This window comes from Ambystoma mexicanum, chromosome 1q (genome assembly GCF_040938575.1).
Source record: "Ambystoma mexicanum isolate Mex_15411 chromosome 1q, UKY_AmexF1_1, whole genome shotgun sequence".
NCBI classification, from domain to species: domain Eukaryota; kingdom Metazoa; phylum Chordata; class Amphibia; order Caudata; family Ambystomatidae; genus Ambystoma; species Ambystoma mexicanum.
The window spans coordinates 1,508,148,436-1,508,171,300 of NC_090922.1; the positions used below are offsets into that span (position 1 = coordinate 1,508,148,436).

Genomic DNA, 22,865 nt, shown 5'->3' on the forward strand with positions numbered 1-22,865 from the left:
GCGCCAGGATGCGCTATATCTGCTAGGATACAGCACAGTCCTAAGTGGGGTGGGGCTGCAGGGGACGGGAGACAGGCTATAAGGTGTAAGAAGGGGTCCAGAGATTCTCCCTGGAGAATTGCAATGCGGTAAGGCGATACCCTTGCCTCAGACTCAACAAGTGAGCCTCTGTTCCATACCAGGAACTCTCATGTGTGTGTGTGTGTAAGTGGGACAGCACATGTGAGGCTCCATGTGCAGGTGGGATGAGTGTGTGAAATTGCATGTGTGGAATAGTTTGGGAGGTCACATCTTGAAAATGAGTGCGCAACAAGCAGAGTTTGAGCATGCAACGTGGGTTGAAAAATGCAACGGTACATGTAGCACCAGGACAGAGCCCAAACATGCTCGCAAGTGGGTGCAGTGTGACTGCGCAGTGTTGAGTGCAATAGTGCCTCAGCTGTGTTTTTCTCATTTGGGCAAGAGTTGAGAATAAGCGTGCAAGTTGATGAGTGTCACTGATGGTACACACACTCGACACTGTCAGCCATATTAAGAAGTGTGTCATGGGGCTCAGTGTGCTCACAGACTCTACTCACCAGTGAAATGACGTGCAAGAGTGCGTGCCCGCTTTGCTTCACTGTAATATGTGAGTGTATAGAAGGGGACTGGCAGAAGCAAAGGGGGAGATGTAGGCAGAAGGGACCCTTAACAATGAGGGTACATTGTGCAAGACTGCATGCAATGAGAAAGATGATATGAACTTAGAGAAGGCTCAGAGCACATGACCGTGCAAGTGGTTGGGTACTACACATGCACAACAGATGCACGTCCCGAGTGTACACACCGCCTGTGCCAGGCGTGCCACACAGGTGTGCCATTTCTGCTGAACCCGTAACAGCGTCGATGGGTCACAGCCAGATGGCGGCATCAGCTGTGCTAGGGACAGCAAGTACCAGTACTAGGGTTGGCCCGGACTATGACCTACCTGAGCCTCTGCCAGCATGACGTCCTTGATCACCGGCAGGCCGCGCGGCTCATTGTTCTCCAACCTCACGTAGGTGACCTGGTAGCCCCGGATCTGGCCATGCTGCTTGTTGGATATCGGCGACTTCCACGTCACACGCATCGATGTCGAATTTACGGACTCCACTTCCACCTTCCGCGGTGGAGCACTGGGCACTGTAACACATCAGGTGGTTAGTGTGAGCAACACAAGGCAACATAAGAAGCAAAACCATCCACTGGCCTAGCTCTTACGATGGACTTACCCTACTGGCATAAGGAGACCAGCTAACTCAAGTCAACGGTACATGACGCAAGATAGACCAGGCCTAATGGGGTGGTGCGACAGAACCGCAGAGAGGTTTCTCTTGTATGGCACCAACCCATGAGCAAATAATGACCCCTCAATATCGAGGTTGGAAGGACAGTGGAGAGGAGGCACAGAGAGGTCAAGAGAGGCGTTGAAGACAACAAAATTACTTACCTGTAAAATTAGCCCACCAGCGTCGTCGTCATCTATGGATTCACACGCTGTGCGCAGTGGCGTCAATGAAGCTCTAGACGAGTTTAAAGAAACATTGTGTAGTCTTCCAATTTCATTAGGCCCTCAACCTTCCTTCATTCAGTGACTCCATAGAGGCGCTAAGAGTCTCCATTCAGCTGGCACCATGTTAAGGTGCGGAAGATTCAGAGCGAAGGACGAGCAGAGGAGGGTCATACAGTCTCTGGAGGGTCTCCTTTACAGTTAAAGGTCTTTCATCCGCATCACTGGTCTTTCCACAAAGTCCCATGATGTGCCTAACAGACTACCAAGCTGCAGTGCCCTCAGGTGGTGGGCAATGACGGGTGACCCTTAAGCTGATGAGTTTCCCAAGGGAAGCCCAGCATACCATCCTAGAGGCCAAAGGAAAGCAGGCATGGAGAATTGGATTCAACACGGGACTCATCCCGCTAGGAAACGATAGAGGGCTTGCCAAGAGAAAGCAGTGTATCCTAATTCACCCAGCAGAAACTATGGCAAGAACAGCAACAGTTCTGCAATGGACAGACACGTAACTTAACTTGTGTGCAGAGACCCCCATAGGGGTTATATTTACCCTGCTCGCGGGGCACTTACTCATGCTTTACCCTCATTCCCCAACTCACAGACAAGCTATGCGCTCTTCGACGTCGCATCGGGAGTCCGCACCAGAGTTACTTAAGGGATCGCTGATGCCCACTTTATCACCAATTATTTGGCAAGTGGTGGACTTTGCAAATGTCTTGGTACGGTAGGTGCCAGATACCCGAGGACACTGCGAAGGTTGATGTCACTACATCACGCCTCAAAGTACTAAGAAAATGCCAACATAATACCCACCCCCCAATACTTAAGGAGCTGCATGTTAAGAATTGCCTGCATTACCTACAAAGCAGTCCCAACCAAAACACCACTCTACCTGGCTGAGAAACTCACCACCTCAGGAAGCCACAGACAGCATCGCCCGCTGGAAACCAAGACCCGCTACGCATCGGGTCTCTGGAATACGTCGCCAATGTAGACATGTCTGGCTCCCTCCACCCTAGTCTTCAGGAAGGAGGTGAAGACTCTCCTCTCCAAAGGAGATCGAGGCCTTCACGGATGACTCCACTCAACCTTATTTACCCCTCTGGATTCTCCGCCCCTAGTAACCATCACAGCTCTGCTGCTACTACTGCACTCTACGTATAACCTCTGGGCGCGTCCCCTTTGTACAGCACTGTGTCCCACGTGTTACAGGACTCACACCTGGAAGAGTTATGGAAATGTGGCCATCGATTATGGACACCGCCCTCAGTCTACCACAGGACGCCCCCCCCCCCCCCGCACCAACTGAGAATCCAAGGTACGAAATATCTAACATGCTCCAGAAATCATGTGCCACCAAGAAGGATGGAAGTCCATTCTGGGACGATGAGAAAGACGACTTCAACCCATGAGAAAGGAACCACAAAATGGCGCAAGAGGGACACACATGCGCAACAAAGAACCAGAAATCACTCACAAATACCACCAAGCAAGGGCAGGACTGTACAATGCCCTCAAATACAACACAAGATGGCGTCATGCGGGCTCCTAATATAATCCCTATGACATCATGGGGAGTGGCGAACGTTTAGTTCCGAAAGATGCGGAGAGGCTACACAATGGTTCTTTAGAGTCACACTGCCTTGGGATTCCCAGTAATAACAGTGTAGCTGTACCACAATGCGTGTTAACCTAGAGGTGACTCCATGCTGGAGAGCTGAAAATGACAAGCGTGGACTGGGAAAAAAAGATACCATGTGCACCCTGCGCCCCCCTAGACCCCTAGAGAGAGAGACACACACAGACACACACACACACACACACACACACACACACAACCCCTCTCCCCCCCCGGCTCAAGCGAAGACAGGGGAGATGGATATGGATAGGATGGACAGGGGAGGGGTCAGATTAGACTGAAAAAGAGAGAGAAGGTGTAGGCGAGTTTGGAGGGGGCAGGTGGATGGAAAAATAGAGGGATTTCTATGGTCTCTGTTTGAGAAATGTGGTTTTGTTGCAAGTGTCTAGCAGGGGGTGGGTGTCTTTGGGAAACTAGCCTGCATAGTTGGCCCGCAGTCCATATTGACCCAGTTGCTTTGACTTTGGGGTGTAGGTGGCGATTTGCACGCAATTTCCCAAATGCCATCTCGTCCCAACGAAGGCTCGTCAGGTTCAGACTGAGGGCCGAGGTGGTTGTGCAAAGCTGACTCAGCCTGCCCCTCTTGGCCTGCCTCTTATGCCAGGTTAAATGTGTTTCACAACAGAAACGCACAGCGCCATAAAGGTGTATGTGAACCCTATACCCCCCCCCCAACCCCCAAATCTCAGCCTGCCCCAGATTCTCCTAAAGAGCATATGGCAGAGGTAGGCCTTGCTGTACCGTGAGGTGCAGTTGGGCAAGGTATCGCCTTGCAAGTATTTAGTTCCATTTTTCTATTGCACCCTTTCACCTGCCTTCACCTTCCCCCCTCCCTCTGTAGAGCTAAGGCAGGGGTGGGGGTGGGGGTTATGCAGCCACAAATCCATTCCGACAGCCGAGCAGGCACGTCCAACCCTGGCGCCCGCCAGCTAACATGCCAACATGGCCATGACAGTTCTGGGGTAGCGGCGGCCCTCAGGCACCGGAGAGAGCGGCGCAAGCGGCTAAGGTGACAGGGGACGGCCAGTGCCACCGACTCGTGCTGCCGCACACCGGGGGCAGATGACCGGCTTATAGGATGGACCAGACAAGCAGTGGACCAATGAGTGGAGCCCAACTGCGGCATCTCTCTGGCGGGGCGGGGGGCAGAGAAATCTTAACCCAAACTACAGCACTGTGGGACTGTGGTCACCTTTCGGCCTGTACTTTTAACACAAGGTTCCAATGCGGTCTTGAGCTTTGACCACCACTCACCCATTAGCTTGACTTTCATCTCGTTCACCACCACCCCAGCATCACATCGAGACCCCTTAACTAAGAGATGGACATGTTTATGTATAGGGCTTTAAGTGGGCTGGGGCCTAGGGCCCCCCGCCCCCCAGCAATATGCACACAAGATGATTTATCCTGTGATGCACGTCCAGCTAGCTGAGTGGACAATAGTCCTGTGTCAAGAAGGTCAGCTCAAGCCTCACACCGGAGAGCTCTGGTTGCCAAAATGACTATTTATGGCTTGTGGTTTACAGACATTTTAAAGTTAGGGCGAGTGTTGTGACTAATGCAAGGAGCACCAGGTCCAGTTTGTATTACGTGCTCAGAAAGTCTGCATGCTTAAACCACAACCATAGAGATATTTATCAAATATTATAATCTGTGGTCATTCCTTGTTCCCAAAATGCACTTTGATATTTTACCAAGTACCCTCCCGCAGTCTTGGGAGGATAGTTCAGGGGCAACGTGCTCACCTTGGAAGCAACACTACATGCAGCAACACAGGTTCGATCCCCGGGTCCGCGCTTAGAAACCTCCGGGTATTAAGCGTCCTATAAATAACCTATGGTATCACACAGGAACCCAAAATTGTGCTACTTGTCCCACTCCACTTTCCCAGCTATGAATTATAGAAGCAGGGTGATTCACTCATTGACTCAATTGTTTATATACGGCGGGAGAGTGTATTTTTTGTGGCATGGGGACCCGTTTTGGGCCACACCCCACTTAAAGCATCTTCTGTGGAGATGTGTGCATGGAAATGGGAAAGGCTCTAGTTTTATTGGAATTATATTGCCCCTTCGTTGCCAAACTCTCTTTGCTACTGGGCACTCCCGTAGTTCTATTCTATATTCAAAGTCTTGTGTTGGCAACACCAGCGGAGGTGGTGGCCCAGGGCAACAAAAGGCCCTGGGAAGCCAGGGATATTTTTCTGTTGAATCGCATCCGGATTACACCGTCACCAGGGCTGTGGTCTCCTACTAGCACTGTCCCAACTCACACTCATGACAGTCTTAAAGGGAAGAAGGACAGACAGAAATAAGGAAGAACAGGTGGTCCAAAGGGAGGACATCCAGATTGCTGATAAAAGGACAGTAGACAGGGAGGCTTCGGAGAGAAGCAGTAGGAAGGGAGGAAGGACACTAGGTGAAAAAGTAAACAAGGAAGAGACCCTGGACCCCTTCGGAAAGTGGTGCAGCGGGGCCCTGGAGGACACCTACCATCCTCGTCGGTCCGTGCAAGCACGGCAGGGCTCTCGGGCCCAGGCCCAACATCGGTGTGGGCCCTGACCCACACCTTGTACTCTGTCCATTTCTCCAGGTCCCGGAGGTCCCAACTGGTTTGCTCGGGTCCGATGCCCTCCTTCACGTGCTTGGCGGTGTCCTCGCCGCCTACCGCCTGGTAAGCCACAGAGTAGCGTGTGATGACCCCGTTGCGGCTGGAGGCCGGTGGTGCCACCCAACTTACCCGCAGGGCGGTGGAGCTGAGGCTGGTGCATTCGACATCCTGGGGTGGGGCGGAAGGGGCTGGGGAGAAACAAATGGGGGCAGGGAAATGAAGGGGAGATGATCACGGAGGCAGGCAGGACAAATGAAAAGCTGTGCAACCAGTACTCAACCAACCGGTCTGACAACATAAGAGCTAGAGTTGGAGAACATGTCTAATACTAGTGGACTTGATGAGCCTGGGAGCACAACAGCAGATGGTGTGTAGAGGGACACATGAGCTAGCACATAGGAGAGGCTAGAGCAAGCATGATCTCCCGGCTCAGCCCCAAACTAAGAACACAAAAGAGGAGAACGGGGGGGTTCTAGCAAACACTATACGGCGTGACACGCGCCAGTCGGGGACACAACAAGAGCCAGATTGTGAGAGACCTGGAGAGCCCTTGAACTAGCTGTTGATCACCGCAAGCTCTCCAGATGTTTCGGACGAAGACTCATGATCCCTCATCAGAGAGACTGCAGGCTAGGGCCGATGGGAGTTGTAGTCCAAAACATCTGAAGAGCCAATCGTTGTATGCTTTTGGCTCACCTCTGTGTCCAGGCAAGAGCAGGAGAACGCTTGTAGACAGGTATTAATAGCCTACTTTACTCATTGGCTACCCCATCTGGTGGCAAGATACCAGGGTGCACCAGGGTTGGCCCTTCGACAAAAGAGCACTTGGGTCATCGGCTGGTTCGGCCAGTCTGAAACTGTCCTTACACTGAAGCAGGGTCATGGACCTGTGCCAGTAGAGTCCCACCAATATCTCACTAGCCAACATCTCCAATTGCATGTTTGATGCAGGCGATGTGTGCCGATATTTTTTAACTAACGCACTGGGCTGAAGTGGTTGAATTGCTCTAGAATAAGGACAATCGGGTGCTGGCTATAAAGAGCTGCGGGGGTGGATTCCCGGGCTTCGGGGGAGGGGGCTATGATGCATGCTGAACCAAAGGACTCTCCATGGACAAGCAGGATGACTCATGCAGGTTCTCGACCATGCATGGGCGCCAACCGCAGCGAAATCCCCCAAGTGGTTCCAAATCCCTCGGTAAGCACCGCCCCTTGACTTTATGACGCAATGCCAAGTTCCCATGAATTGAGACATCTGAAAGGGCTGGGGTGGAGCCAGTCAATTGCCAGGCACGGCTCGTGCGGGACCACACCGCTTTTCTCATAGACCGTTGGCGGAGTACAAGTTGCACACATAAAGCAAAACCAAACGAATTCATAAAATGTAAACAACCAAAGCAAAGGGGGGCAACGGAAATGGGGTAATAAGGGGGAGGGAGGAGTGCTTGGAGGCTCTGACGGGGCAAGCGTTGTGGTGGGGGTGGCAAATGGGGCAACATGCACATTCCCGGAAGTCATGGAGGGATTCCCAGGAGTGGATGCATGGTCATCGGTCAAAGAAAACGAAAAACCACTTACCATGGTACTCATAGTCCATAGACCACCCCCCTTCTACTGCCAACTATTCAGAACAGCGCCACCTTGTGTAGAGAACTGGAGCAATGGCAAAACCTTCTAGGCTAGCTATGACTTCTATAAGGACAGGTAAACCAGACGGGGAATGGCTGAGCTACCAGCAGAGAAAGCTAGACTCTTGGAGCACATCAGAGCTACCTTTCTGGTGGAACTTCAGAAGAAGCAACACCAAAACGAGAGGGACGCCTAGCGCTTCGCTGGCCAAATGAGGATATGGGGCGGTGGCATCAGCCACTGACCCGAAGGTCAGGGGAACCGTCGCCCGAGTGGTTTATCCACAGCCCACCAAGACCAGAGTGTTATGGACCAGCTCTTAGGTCAGCGTGATCCCTTCCTTTTGCCACTGAGATGGCAATATGAGTGGAACACCTCTTCTAAATCTTTGCATGTAAACTGGTGATCCCAGGTTCGAGTCCCTGCAGGGCAGTATAATCCACTTATCGGATATTAGCCCATGCGAGAGGAGTGGACACCACCGTCACCACCACCACCGTCACCGTCACCACATCTTTTGTAGGTTTGTCTACTTCCCATAATCTGACCAATAAACTTTGGTCTGACTAAGCCACACTGTGAGTGGCCCTTAGTTGAAGCACAAGCCATTTAGGGAAGGGGCACACGTCTGGAGAGATGGGGGATGGGCTAGGAAAGGAAATGGCCCATTTCTTTTCAAACATTTTAAGCAAGATAACCAATGCTTGATCAACCACCAAATACAGTGAGCCTTGGTATCCAGTAGGCCCTGGCAAGCTCCCCCAGAAACACAGGCCTAGAACCCACAGAAGTGTCACTGGAAGTCCATCAAACCTGCGGCTTCTTGCCTGGAGACATTACTCATCTGAAGGCTTGAGATGCCCCCAGAATATCTAAAAGGAGACTTAGGGCTGGATTCCGACAAACAGTTCCTCCTGTCTTTCATTACACTCCCACATCAGTGTGCTCACTGCAGTGTGAAACAAAGCAGGCTGTTCACAACTAATGCAGCGCAGAAAGAGTCGCAACTTGCGGTGTCGCAGCGAACGGTGTCGCAACCAGCGGTGTCGCACCACTCCAAAAGTCTCACGAGGAAGTCCACTTGTTCCCCAAAACATGGGATGGTTTCTCCTCCCCATTTAGGAACAGTTAAAGGATACAAGAGTACCCCGCTACCATGCAGGGAAACTACAGAGCCTCCCAGATACACTCCAATAGCACTTCGGGCGGAGAGTCGCAGGTGTAACAACGTTGGCACTTGGCAGACCTTGTTTAGGGTCTCTGGTGGCAATTCGCTAATTAATGCACTCCAGGGGCACTGTCTGCAAATATACACACATGATGATGTAATACAGAAAGAGGGGAGGGGGCTGGAGATGGCAGCTGTGTGAGAAACATTACACAGCCAATGCCATAAGCTAAAAGGCACAGAAGAGCTCAGAGAAGAAAGGCCTACAGATCAGACTGCCACCAGCAAGCTGCGCACCCCGTCAGAGTGACCAGCGCTTGCGGACAGAATATGCTATGCTGGGAATTCAAAAAACGTTTGGGGAAAAAATACAAAAAAAGATGTGGAGAGGAGACTCCAGAATGGGCCGACTTCTGCGCTTCTTTACTCGCTAAGCTTCCCTCCTGGGCGATTTCAACATTAGACCGGACTCCCCCGGCTCTGCATCCACTCTATTCACTGAGCTCTGCTCCTTGCTTTCCCCCTCCATTCTCCCTACTGGGCCAACCCCTAATTTTGCTGAGTTCTGCAATTGCTCTCATCACTGGCTCTTTCCCCTTAAGCACCCCCTTATGTGCCCACTCCTGAAAAAAACATTCTCTGGCCCTAACTGCCCTGCCAGCTATTGCCCAATCTCCATCACGGCCTTCCGGGGGAAGCTAGCCTTGCCCCAACTTAACTCCCACACTAAACTTGTTGGTGTCCTCCACGACCAATCTGGATTCCGAGCATCCAGAGGCATGGAAACTACTCTTTTGAACACCCGAGATGAACTGCTTGCATCTCTTGCATCTCTGGATCCAACACCCTAGCTGTTCTCATCTTTCTCGATCTCTCTTCTGTATTTGACACAGTTAACCATTCTATCCTCATACAAAGGTTCCAGATACAGTTGGCATCTCGTAACGGACACTGGATTGGCTTTCTACTTTCCTCACTAACTGCTCGTCCCAAATCATCCTGGGCCTCTTCTCCTCCTCTCCTACTTCCATCTCCACCGGTGGTGTCCCCCAGGGCTCTATACTCTCCCCCTGTCTCGGTCATCTACCTTACTCAGCTGGCACTCCTCGTCTACTCCAACTCCCAGTGTTACGTAGATGACACACAGCTTTTCTTCAGACTCCCTGCTGACCCTCTTGCACCTTCCATCATCCCGGACTGTCTGCCATTCAGTCCTGATGCATCTCCAATGATCTCTGCCTCAATGCCTGTAAAACGGAGAACCTTCTCATTGGGACCCCTGCTCCCTCCTCCTTCCCTTCACTCTGGCCTTCCTACTTGGGCTCTCCCCCTGCACCTTCAACTGAAGCCAGGAACCTTGGAGTCATCTTTGACTCCTCGCTTTCCTTCTACCCTCACACTCAAGACATTGCCAAGAAGTCCAACTATCAGCTCTTCCTTCTCAAAGGAATTCTACCTTTTCTCAATTCCCTCAGAGGCTCAATGTGACTCAAGCCCTGCTTCTCTCTAGACTGAATCTTGCTTCTTCCACTCTGTGACCCCTGCAGCTTACCCAGAATAGGGCAGTGAGACGTATGCTTGGCCTTAAGCCCAGTGACTGCATTTCTCCTGCTCTTCAAACTCTTCACTGGCTCCCGGTTGCAGAACGAATACAATTCAAATCCCTCTGTATCATCCATAAGGCGTTCTGGGCCCGGGGACCACACTATCTTCAACTTTATCTCACTAAATACTCTCTCTCTAGACCACTTCACTCCTCTGGCACCAACTCTGTGTATAAAGCGTTTTACTAAACAGAGGGCAGGGGGGTCGCTTGCTTTCCCCCGCAGGCTCCCTCCTTAGGAATAGCCTCGCCCTCTGCCTTGAGCAGGATCTTCTCAAATTCCAGAAGCTCCTTAAGACTTTCCTCTTCCTCCTCCATCCCTCCTTCGCTAATCCCACAGGTCCTGAATCCGTGTCCTTGGCCCTTATGCATCTTTGGGGCCTTTGACATCCCACACCAATTTTTCCAGCTCCCGTCTTTCCACAGCACTTTGCATCTGCACACCCTCTTCTCGGGAGACTCGCACTTACACCTCCCATGGCCCAGGCCGTGTAGCTTTCTACATTCCTAGCACTTCGTCCGTGCCTCACCTTTGGGCGCAGACCCCCTGCATTTACCACCTCTTCCTTTCTGCACTTGCACGTTCTGAATACTCACAAGGCATAGTAGGTTTGTCCCCATCCCGCTTCCTCCCTATGCTCTTAACTATTGTGTTATAATGTATTTCCCGCTCTAGCGCCCTCCCTGCCCTGTCGGCGCTTTGAAACAGTATAGTCTTACTGTATAAGCACCTAACGAGCAAACAATAAACAGAACCCCACATGCATTTACTTACCTCACTGTTAGGTTGGAAAAACAGAATGCAATGGGGAGTCGAAAATGGCCGTGAAATGGTTAGGGCTGGTGAGGTGCGCATGGGCAGTCCACGGCGCACGTGTTTGAATGTAAACACCCGTCAGTCCTCACCTCAAGGTGGCGCTGTTCAGAATAGTTAGGAATATTAAACAACCAGATGTAGGTCTCACACACCAAATCGATCAGCCTACGTGGACACATGGTCCAACGAGCACTACAACAGATGTTTGCCCCGGCACACCAACAGAGGGAAGGACCCCAAAGGTTTGGGTTCAGTGATTGCAAGCACACCGCCAGAAGCCCCATGACCGCTCTGGTAAAGGTGGGCTACCCTCGCCTGGGTCTTCAGGACACACACTGTGCATGCTACAGCTTTGCTACTGAGGTACCCCTGCCCCCATGGACACAAGGTATCCCCCAAACACTGACGCTGCCTCAGGCATAAACACATTTTCTCTGTCCCCCAAATTCACTTCAACCCCTCAGGGGACACCAATCTCTCCATCCTGATGCATGCAGAAAGCACCCCCAGCCCTCCCAACATGGTACCCTACACAGGGAGCTTCCTCAGCCCCGGGTCTGACTGAGCCCCCTCTTTTGTCCCCAAAGAACTCATGCAAACCACTAAGAAAGCACTCACTGGACTGCTCGGTGCGGGCCTCGACGGTAGGGGTGTAGACCCCGAGCCCCACGTCGGACCACGCCGCCAGCTGGAACCGGTACGGAGTGTCAGGCTTCAGGCCTTCCACCGCGTAGGACGATGCAGGCTCGAAGGTTATTTTTTGCTGGAAAGACAGTGTTTGAAACAAGATCACATTGAAAAACCGAGTTTTTGAGTTAAACCATCATAGCTCACCTGTGCCCTAATCAAGAACCAAAACACTAGGGCCCCAATCAATCACCACACGAACAGTCCCCCCTTCTAAGGACCCCCCCAAATGTGCTTCATTGCAGTATTGCTCCCATCCTATTACTTACCCAAATCACGCCCTGGCCTCACATTTTCTGGTTCCTGGGGTATACAGTTTGCCCGCCAGAGCCCCCCCCCCAACTCATTGCAGATCACATTGGCTTCCTGATTCTGTCCCCTCCACCGGCCCCCCCCTCATCAATATCCAGCATCGCTCTAGATACCTCTGCCAGGCCTGCTCCCCCAGCCCACCACCCGTGCCACCCCCTCATGGAGTACACTTATTCCACAGCCATCCGACCATAGGAGCCCCCAACACCCTACCACTCCCTTCCGCCCACTCACCGGTTTTCCGTCCTCCCCTTCACGGATGAGCAGCTCGTACTTGGTGATGCGCTCCTGTGGCGGTAAAAGCCACGTCAGGAGGATGCGCGTGTCCGACTCCGCTTCGGCCTGGAAGTCTGTGGGCTGAGCGGGCACTGTGGGAGAGGTAACTGGATGTGAGAGACCACATGGAAACCGCATTTCATGCACTAGCCATCACCAGGTTTGACCCTCACCATTAATATTGGGACATAGGCCCTGCAACCTTGGGACAGCCAACAACTCTTGACAGCTGGGAGTTTCTAGATAAACCTGGGAACGTCAATGCATCTTTTCAGCTAGACGTTTTGGGACACCTTCTCTACAACCTTGTGTTATCCAACACCACTTTCAGCTAGAGGTCAGGAGACATCTGCTCTACAACCTTGCATTAGCCAACACCACATTCAGCTAGAGGTTTTGGGACACCTGCTCTACAACCTTGCGTTAGCCAACACCACTTTCATCTAGAGGTTTTGGGACACCTGCTCTACAACCTTGCGTTAGCTAACACCACTTTCAGCTAGAGGTTTTGGGACACCTGCTCTACAACCTTGCGTTAGCCAACACCACATTCAGCGAGAGGTTTTGGGACACCTGCTCTACAACCTTGCGTTAGCCAACACCACTTTCAGCTAGAGGTTTGGAGACATCGTCCCTACATCCTTGGGGGCAAGCAACTCTTTGTCTCAGCCAGAGGTTATGAGACATAAACCCTACAACCTTTAGACTGATAACGCCTCTTCTCTTGAACGGCCATGATAAATTTGCTGGACACGCACCACATAACTTATGAACCTCTATCTCTGCCACTAGGGTCTCCGTTGCCAGGTCCCCGTTGCCAGGTCCCCCTGGTGGCACATTCTGGAGAACGGAGCACCCAACAGGCAGAGGAGCGAGTGCCTGTGTGCAGCCTGCAGGGACCGCCGATGAGCAACTGGTCTATGGAACAGCAGAGCACCTGCTTGCCTATGGGAGGTCCATAATGGTGGTGACGAGGGCTATATGTATAGCTTAAGGGCAGGTACTTTAATCCCCACAGACCAGACAAGGTGGCTTATGGTATATTGGACAGTAGTCAAAGGCGCAGACTCGAGCATAATGGTGGAGTGAAGAAGCGGATGGATGCATACTCTAAATATTTATGTGAAGACTGGTAGCACATATACTGAAGCTAGGAATACCTGTTCTGACAGAGTACCTATGGAGTAACCATACCCTGACCTGGAGTCACTATATCCTGACTGGGGAGGAAGCGAATTGTAACTCGCAGGAACGGGGTGCAGAGGGTTTGCAGGGCAGTGGCAGTTCAGGGTCTCTTGGCCAGTGACTCTGCACTTTGTCCTCTCACCTCATGTATCCGACATCATCTCCAATCTCACCCTCTGTAACCCACGTGGTGGCTAGCCGGAGCAATCCAACTGTAGAAAGAGCCTTCTCTCCAGGCCACAAACCCTCCAGATGCACCTTCTGCCCTAGAGACAACCTTCAGCATCCCCTCATAGAAACATTCTCCATCAATCACTCTCCTTCTGCCCTAGCAGCAACCTATAGCATCGCCTCATAACAACATTCTCCATCAGTCCCTCTCCTTCTGCCCTAGCAGCAACCTTCAGCATCCCCTCATAGCAACATTCTCCATCAATCCCTCTCCTTCTGCCCTAGCAGCAACCTTCAGCATCCCCTCATAGCAACATTCTCCATCAATCCCTCTCCTTCTGCCCTAGCAGCAACCTTCAGCATCCCCTCATAGCAACATTCTCCATCAATCCCTCTCCTTCTGCCCTAGCAGCAACCTTCAGCATCGCCTAATAGCAACATTCACCATCAATCCCCCGCCTTCTGCCCTAGCGGTAACCTTCAGCATTCCCTCATAGCAACATTCACCACCAATCCTGGCAACATTGAACCTCTTGGCACTAACCATCACACTGCTGCACCCTACCAGATTTCCAGAAGAGGATAGGGCATGGCAGGCTAGAAGGCAAAGCTGCCCGACAGACACTTACCACCTTGCTGGGTTTTGACCTGTATAATGTCAGAGGGGGGCCCGTCGCCCACGGAAGTGTGGGCCAGCACCCTTATGCTGTAGGTGGTTCCGGTGATCAGGCTGGCCACTGTGGTGAGGTGGCTGTCGACCACGCTGTGCTTCTGCCACGCATTGAAGGGCTGCTCCGGGTCAGTGGTGAAGTAGACTCGGTAGCCCCGCACCAGCCCGTTGGGTTCCTCTGGGGGCTCCCACTGTACCAACATGGTGCTGGCACTCAGCATGCGAGCCTGTACCTTAAGCGGGGGGCTGGAGGGGGCTTGTTCACCAGTCTGAGCCTCCACCAGGTCGCTGGGCGGACCACGCCCGATGTTGTTCACCGCGATGATACGGAACTCGTACTCTGAGAAGGGGCTGAGACCCCCGATGCTGTAGCGGGTGGTGGCCACACCATCCACCTCCTGGAAGGCACCGTCCCATGAGCGTGGCTTGTACTGGATAACATAGTAGGACACAGGGTCTGGGTTCCCAGAGTCCCACGTCAGGGTGACACTCGTGGCTGTTGTTTCTGTCACTAGTGCGTCTGTCGGAGGCTTTGGCAGAGCTGAAATTAGAAGTCGTGACAGTGGTGAGTGGCATGCAAGACAACCCCCCCCAACCCTCCCCAAGTACCACCCTTTGGTCTCCATGATAGTGCCCAACATTGAATAAGAAACCTCCAAGAGTAGAAGCCCACTAGAGGCCGATGTAAAGAGCGTTGCGCTCAAACGACATACCCAGAAGGGTGGGCACCCCCTAGAGATAGGAGCCAGCAGCCTAGAAATGGGGCCCAGTTGGTAGCGAGAACCAAGCCATGATGCCCATCGCCAGCATGGAGAGACCTAGGCGCTTTGAATTGGAGGGCTTCCTGTGGGCAGTAGCCGTTTATTAGAAACGTCAAGTTAAGTGATGGACATTTCAAAACCACTGGACATTAGAGAGTCCCAGAGAGGAGGAGAAGGGCAAGGAACACCCTTTACCTTGGATGAGGCTGCGTAGTCATCGAGGGAAAACCCTACGGGGCAAAGGAGAAGGGTAAGGAACACCCTTTACCTTGGATGAGGCTGCGTAGTCATTGAGGGAAAACTCTACGGAGCATAGGTAAGGGCAGTGGGCTGTTTTATCTCAGCGGTGTGTGGTGGCGGTGGCAAAAGGGATGGGTTCCTTGCCTCAGTACCTTGAGGGAATTTTTATCAACGGTTGGTATGTGAGTTAGCTTATATGAGGATGGTACCCCCTACCTAAGTTCTGAGGGTGTTGTCGGGGGAATGACCACTTAGGTTCTGTAGTCATATAAGAAGGCAGGTCGTGTCCGCATTGTACACATCACCAGGGACAACTATTGTGGTTACTGCGTCCACTTCAAAACCAGGTGAGATGGTGCAGGCACGAGGAACATTTACGGTACAAATCAGCGAAAGCATTGGTTAGAGTTAGGAAGGTGTTGTAGAACACCATAAGACAGGCAGCATTCTGGGATGTGTAGACGTCTCATTATACAGGGAGCGGGGAGGAATTACTTCTGGAAGAGTTACATTTCCCCATTATGTCAACAAAGGATTCAAGCAGGCATGGATATTATACAGGTAGCAGCAGAGGATTCTGGGATTTGCCAATGCTGCATTATACAGGGAAAAAATGGAAAACTGTGATAGGTGCAAACAGATTATATAGGGCGCAGCAAGTGATTGTGGGTGAAAGTCAAACTATGCCTGAAAGCGTGAAAGCTTTCTGGGAGAGCTGGGCATCCTAACTGTACAGGGATGTAGAGGATTCTGTGCGGTGTGAGGCACAGCACAGAAACACAGGAAGAGGAATAGTAAACCTTCCATTAGAGAAGTTGCAGCAAAGGATTATGGGAACTGGAAAATCCCTATTATACCGGAAGGAGTACAGACTTCTGGGATGTAGCTCATCCCATTATACAGGGAACAGTAATGGGTTCTGGGAGTGGTCACATTAGAGGATTATATGAGCTGGGAATGTCTTAGCTTTACTGAGAGCAGCTCAGGACTTTGGGAGCTAGAGGCAACCATTTTAAAAATAAAAGTACAGTTGAGGATCCTGGGAGTACTGAATAGCCCCATTTTATAGGGTGAAACAGAGTATTCTGGGAAAGTGTGTGAGGTTCTCATTATAGAGAGCACAATGGAGGCTTCTTGAAGCGTGGCTACCACTCACCTTTTACCGTAATTTGAGCGGAAGCATCAATCATGCCCAGTGAGGAGATGGCCACACAGGTGTAGTTGGCCGACTCGCGGATGTTGTTGAGTTCCAGCACGTTGCGCCCCACTGGCATCTCGTCTTCCTTGGTCAGCTCCACCACGCCAGCCATCCACTTGACATAGGGCATGGGGGCTCCCACAGCCACGCAGGTCAGGTTCACGCTGCCTCCGGGCATCACCTCTTGGCTGCTGGGTGGGATGGAGAAGCGGGGTGGCACACGTCGCACTGTAAAGAGAGAAGGTTGGAATTTAGCAGTTGACATTGGCATTACCTCTCCCCAGCACCGGTCGGGCTTCATCGCTCATCGGTGGTCTTGCCTATAGGGGCAACAACGTAACAATAACCCAATGGTCTGGTGTATTCGAAACCCGTACAGGACTGGGCAGGGTCTGAAGTTCCAGACTCCTGCCCCAGCTCTACCAGGAAATAGCACCATTTGGCCCTACCGATCCAGGCTACTTCCTTTTTGGTGGCCATTTTGGACCACGCTGTTATTCACTACTGCTCTTTCGATCTCCCGCCAACGAAGGCCTGCTGTCTTCCTGTTCAGTGGCCTAACACACTACACGGCTATATAGAACCGTCTTTGGGCTGGACTTGCAACCTAGTGAATTGGGTTGAATGCGTTAGCAACGCTAGCTGCTACCCCCACGCAGCGGGGAGTGGCTGGGATTTGTAAGCAGGTTCCCTACAACAGGGTGCAGGGTCATACACCCATGCCCCCAAAATTCAGGAATAGAGTGGGGGCGCTTTCCAGCTTCCTACAAGGAATAAGCAGGGGCACCTCTGTGCTCACCCTCCCCCTCCCCCTGCGCGTGGTAACAATCTGGCACTGCTGTAAAACTCGCCCTATTGCAACCTTGACTCTTAAGGGGCCAGGCCTGAACGACTATTTGCTTGCAATACCCAGCATTCTCTAGGCTACAATGCATTAGCTGGGCGAGTTATACCGGCATGCTCTGGGCTTGAACTGGCTGAGCTGTACATTCCCAGCATGCTCTGCGTTCGGATAAAGGAGTTGCAAAAAATAACTTCCTTCTGGGTCACTGCATTGTCAGTTCGGGGGGGGGGGTGCACACTGCTCTAAGCGGAAGGGGGTGAGGCCTGCCATGCTCTAGAGATCTTTGGCCTCAAGCCCCACCCCCACAACAACCTGATCTGGGAGGACCCGTCTCGTTCATTCCCCAGTGCCAGACAGTAATGGAAGGCAGGGGGGAGCAGGACACTCGAGGACTTCCAGGCCCAGCCAGGGTTTATGCCAGCCACACATCCAGGGACAGATCCTCGACTAGGGACTGGAAGGCAGGCAAGCGCCTCCCCAAACGTGGTGAATGAAAGTGGGGCTGCAGGCACTTTCTGAGGGGGTGACGCATTCTCCCAGTTTCGAAGGGCTGCTCATATTCCAGCGCCCTCTTAACTCCCTGGGATCAGCAGAATGTCGGCCTTCTTAGGATCAGACAAGTCCCCAGGCTGGGTGCGCGCCGGCTCAGGTTCCCACACAGGACGCGGGCCTCGACCGGGCAGCGGATGATGTAACTCTCCCCTTTGGCTGCTGTAACAATGAGACACCTCTAGAATGTCACCAACACAATCCCATCTCCTGACGCAAAGAAGGCACGGGCGAAGAGCGAGATCTGTACCATCTCACCCGCGCAGGCATGGGAGAGCAGCCATTGGTCAGCTGCCGTAGACCTGTCCAGAAAGGGAGATGCTCCAGCTCCAGCAGGGCTCAAGTACTACAAAAAAAAGTGGGGTCAGGGGGGGAGGGGGACTCATTAACATACCAATTGAATGTGGTGCCACCCGAAATTAGCTTATCAAGGTGCCCACTGAACAAAGTAGGGGGGACTTCTGAAAAAAAAGTAGGGGGACTCCGTCCACCCGTGTGTACCCTCAACTTGAGGCCCGATTCTCCAGCAATGCGGCTGTTGGACAAAGGGGGTTGAGGTGACACTCTTCGACATTCACCTCCAGAGAAAGAAATGTTACAGATTCCCATTGGTAATTGACATCATCTACCTGCTTCAGACCACATCCACAGGGCGCCAACGCGGGAATCCGCCATGAGAACAGGAGCACCAAGGGGATAGTGTGGAGAAGGCAGAAGAGCGCCCCTCGAAGGGCACCAGGGTTCCATGGGAATCCGTTTTGGTGTCAGACCCGCCACTGTCAAGATGTGCACTGCAGTGCATGTGGCGGCCCCACAGATTCAAACAATCTGATTAAGTCTTCGTGGGGTGATGGACTTGGGGAATGTTTTGCACTAAACTATTGAAGGCTCACTGGGCAAGGCTTGCTTTGACACCTTGAGTGCACCAGGACACACGGTTGGATGGTGGTGGTCCAAGCAGAATTGGCAAGCTCGTCACGCAGTGACAGGACTACATGATCGTGCAAGTCCCTCCCCGTCTTGGCCAATCTAGAGGAAGAATCACATGGACAGTTTTCTGAAAGGAGATACCTGCCCAAAGACCAGCAGCCCAAGCCTAAAACATTTTGGCCCACATTTAATAACGGTCAGTAAGTACGCATCCGGCAGGCCAACAGCACACAAGATGCTTCGTCAACGCGTCAGACTAAGACCGGCGGTCTTCAACTTTCCCCTACAAGAGCTTGTCCTTAAGAGAGTGGCAGCGACAAAGTTGCCACTCTGCATCTGGAGGACCCGCCTCCACTGTCCTTGCAGGGAACATTAGTGTACTCCTTGCCTTATTGGGGTTACATGGCCCACGGGACATGTGGTGGTGTGGTGGGGCCTGGCCGTAATAGATCCTTATTAAGTGACGAGGTTCTATGGTCCTTCCAGCCACTGATTAACAAGGAGGCCCTCACCTTCTGAGCATCCAGAGGAGACCGTCACCCACTGCCAAAACACAAGGGCTTCCCTGCCACTGAAGAGTGATTAAGGCAGATGTGTGCAATCTTCATGTGTCCCGCCACTGTGGAACTGGGCTTGCTGGCCAAAATCTGATCCTGCCTCACCAGAAAGAATAGGACTGGTGATTGAGCATCCTCTGTCCATGATCCAGAATCTGGACTGGGACTCTCCGCTGAAACCCACTGATGAAGCAACAGGAGGCAGAAACATGGGTCAGCGACTGCTGTTGGTAGTCTTTCAGAAGAGGTTTGCCTTGTGCTTTGGGCTGGTTGGTCCTTATGGGCAGGACCAGGGTGATATGTAAATGGGTACTCTCTCCCGGGTGTGTTACAGTGCACGGAACTCGCCATTTTAGCTTTTGTTCATTCTCAGTAGAGGATTTCTCGCATTCGTGGCTGATCCCTTCGGTCACGGGTCTGCAACCTGTGGCTCTCTAGTGGCGATTTGGCTACATCTGCCACGATCCTTCACGGTTGCCTACGATGGCCAAGGCTGATGGAAGCCGTAGTACAAAACATCTGGAGAGCCAAAGGTTGCAGACCCCCCCCCCACCCTCCTTAGATTAACGTGATGGCCAGTGGTTGGTTGGAGCTAAAGACGGGAATTGCGTGATGAGAACCCCCGCCTCTTTTGCATCCGCCAGAATTAAGCAACAGTTTCAAAATGGCTGCTGTTGCCACAGCGTTGTGAGATAATAGAAGCTGACTCCGGGTTATCAGGAGGCATGGAACCTTGATCTAGACACTAAATAGGATATGGGACCACGCGCCGTGGCCTTCTAGGTTTTAGGAGATGGGATTCTATTGACAGCACTCCGTAGACACGGACAGGAGGTGGCAGCCAGGCATTTAGCTCCCATCTTAGAAATAACATTCCAGCTCCGTCTGCTTTCTGGGGACACGCACCCCACCCTTACACACTTGCTCCATTGCTGAACCTAAAACACCCCAGGGAGATTCCATTTCACAGCCTCGGGGGTCTTCAGCAGAGGCCTACCACTCATTTAGATCTTCAGTAATGTTCATAAGCTTGACCTACACCCCCCACCCCCCGCAGCCAATGTAGATGACGATGTGTGAATCATGACAATGGGCCAGTCTTCCCATCCTTGGTGACCTACATGCACATGTGCCAGCGCCCACGGAGTAGGGCAGAAGGCCTGAAGGCCACCCCTGGATCTCTTGAGGAGTGGAAGACAGAGACTGGTCTCAGAGGCAGGTAGCAAACAGTACGTGAAACACTCAGCTCTCCACGACAGCAACATCCAGACACCCCACTTACACTGCCATGGGGCCATCGCAACATGAGGACATTGAGCGCAGCGGTCAACGGACAGAAGGGATGGTGACAGGAGAGGCAAGGAGGGAATGGGGGGATGCAGGTGATCGCCGCAGATCCAGGGAGGGATCAAGAGGAACGTGGTCATGGGATCATGCCGGAGCTACAGGGAATATAGGACACAGCGCGGCAGCTCTCAAAAGGTGATGGAAGTTAAATCTCCCCAGAAGGGGTAGGGCAGAGGGATCCCTGTATCCATAAGTGGGGAAATAGAAGGGAACTAACCACACGTCCAGGTCAGAAAGACACATGCCAACCAACAAACCCAACTAGGAATGCAGCCACCTACAGGGCCATGGGTGGCCTGCAACCCCAAAGCAAGGAGGAAGGCATCCGATCAGCATACCAACAACAATGGCACCCACCCACAAGGGCAACTAAGACTACACCCACCCACAAGGGCAACAAGTACACACACCCACAAGGGCAACTACGAGTACACCCACCCACAAGGGCAATACGAGTACACTCACCCACAAGGGCAACTACGAGTACACCCACCCACAAGGGCAACTAGGGGTACACTCACGCACAAGGGCAACTAGGGGTACACTCACCCACAAGGGCAACTAAGACTACACCCACCCACAAGAGCAACTAGGAGTACATCCACCCACAAGGGCAACCAGGAGTACATCCACCCACACGGACAACTAGGAGTACATCCACCCACACGGGCAACTAGGAGTGCACCCACCCACACGGACAACTAGGAGTACATCCACCCACACGGGCAACTAGGAGTACATCCACCCACACGGATAACTAGGAGTACATCCACCCACACGGGCAACTAGGAGTGCACCCACCCACAAGGGCAACTAGGAGTGCACCCACCCACAAGGGCAACTAGGAGTGCACCCACCCACAAGGGCAACTAGGAGTACACCCACCCACAAGGGCAAGTAAAAATCCACCAACCCAGAAGGGCAACAAGGAATGACTTAAAACACAAGGCTAACAAGATATGTACCCACCTATATGGCTAACTCGGAAAGCACTCCCCTACAGGGGGCCCTGCCACGGTGCCCCGACGGCCAGGCTAGTGAACACGAAATAGACACCAGGGCATGTGCCTACTTCAAGCATCAGCAGACTGTGCCACGAGGACCTGCACAAGCGCACAAGTGAATTCCATGCTTCCGAGAGCTGCTGAGGTGCTACTAAGTCAGGGGGAGGCGGGCGCTACTCACGGGTGTCCCAGAGCATGGGGGAATACCATGGAAAGGAGGCCTGTGTGAGACTTGGGGGAGACGGTGGGCAAACTCAGTGAAGGAGTGCTATGTGACACCTGTTGTAAGATGGTACCTTTGTTGTATACATTTAGAGAACCCCCCATACCCCCTCCAACAAAGCTGCTATGGAAATATTGACGGAACATGTCTCTATGGAGGGTGGCACATAGGAGAGACTGGTGAAGATCATTCATTTTTTAGGGGCATGGTGCCCTGCGGGTGGTGGTGCATGGTGTGCCGTGGGTGGTAGGGCATGACGTTCCATGGGTGGTGGGGCAGGGTGTGCCACAGGTGGTGGGGCATAGCGTGCCGCTGTTGGTGGGGCATTACAGGCCGTGGGTCATGGGGCATGGTGTGCTGAGGGTGGTGGGGCATGATGCTCTATGGGTGGTGGGGCATGGCGTGCAGCGGGGCATGGCATGCTGACAGTGGGGGGCCAGGGTGTGCTGCAGGTGGTGGGGCATAGCATGCTGCAGGTGGTGGGGCACAGCATGCTGCAGGTGGTGGGGCACAGCATGCTGCAGGTGGTGGGGCATAGCATGCTGCAGGTGGTGGGGCATAGCATGCTGCAGGTGGTGGGGCATAGCATGCTGCAGGTGGTGGGGCATAGCATGCTGCAGGTAGTGGGGCACAGCATGCTGCAGGTGGTGGGGCATAGCATGCTGCAGGTGGTGGGGCACAGCATGCTGCAGGTGGTGGGGCATAGCATGCCGCAGGTGGTGGGGCATAGCATGCCGCAGGTGGTGGGGCATAGCATGCTGCAGGTGGTGGGGCATAGCATGCTGCAGGTGGTGGGGCATAGCATGCCGCAGGTGGTGGGGCACAGCATGCTGCAGGTGGTGGGGCATAGCATGCTGCAGGTGGTGGGGCATAGCATGCTGCAGGTGGTGGGGCATAGCATGCTGCAGGTAGTG

At 52.8% G+C, this 22,865-nt stretch overlaps 1 protein-coding gene across 13 annotated transcripts in view; it reads right to left on the reverse strand.

The window, feature by feature from the left end:
• Positions 1–22,865, reverse strand: part of PTPRF (protein tyrosine phosphatase receptor type F) — a 791,126-nt gene that overhangs the window by 133,872 nt on the left and 634,389 nt on the right. For 9 of the 13 annotated variants that reach the window (XM_069642415.1, XM_069642419.1, XM_069642417.1 and 6 more), the window contains 6 exons: positions 16,456–16,725; positions 14,258–14,839; positions 12,231–12,364; positions 11,616–11,760; positions 5,663–5,968; positions 968–1,161 (listed from right to left, as the gene is read on the reverse strand). In XM_069642415.1, coding sequence (XP_069498516.1) covers positions 968–1,161; positions 5,663–5,968; positions 11,616–11,760; positions 12,231–12,364; positions 14,258–14,839; positions 16,456–16,725 — 1,631 coding nt within the window. The remainder of the gene's footprint in view (positions 1–967; positions 1,162–5,662; positions 5,969–11,615; positions 11,761–12,230; positions 12,365–14,257; positions 14,840–16,455; positions 16,726–22,865) is intronic. The other 4 variants (XM_069642423.1, XM_069642422.1, XM_069642421.1 and 1 more) reach the window with 1 other exon arrangement.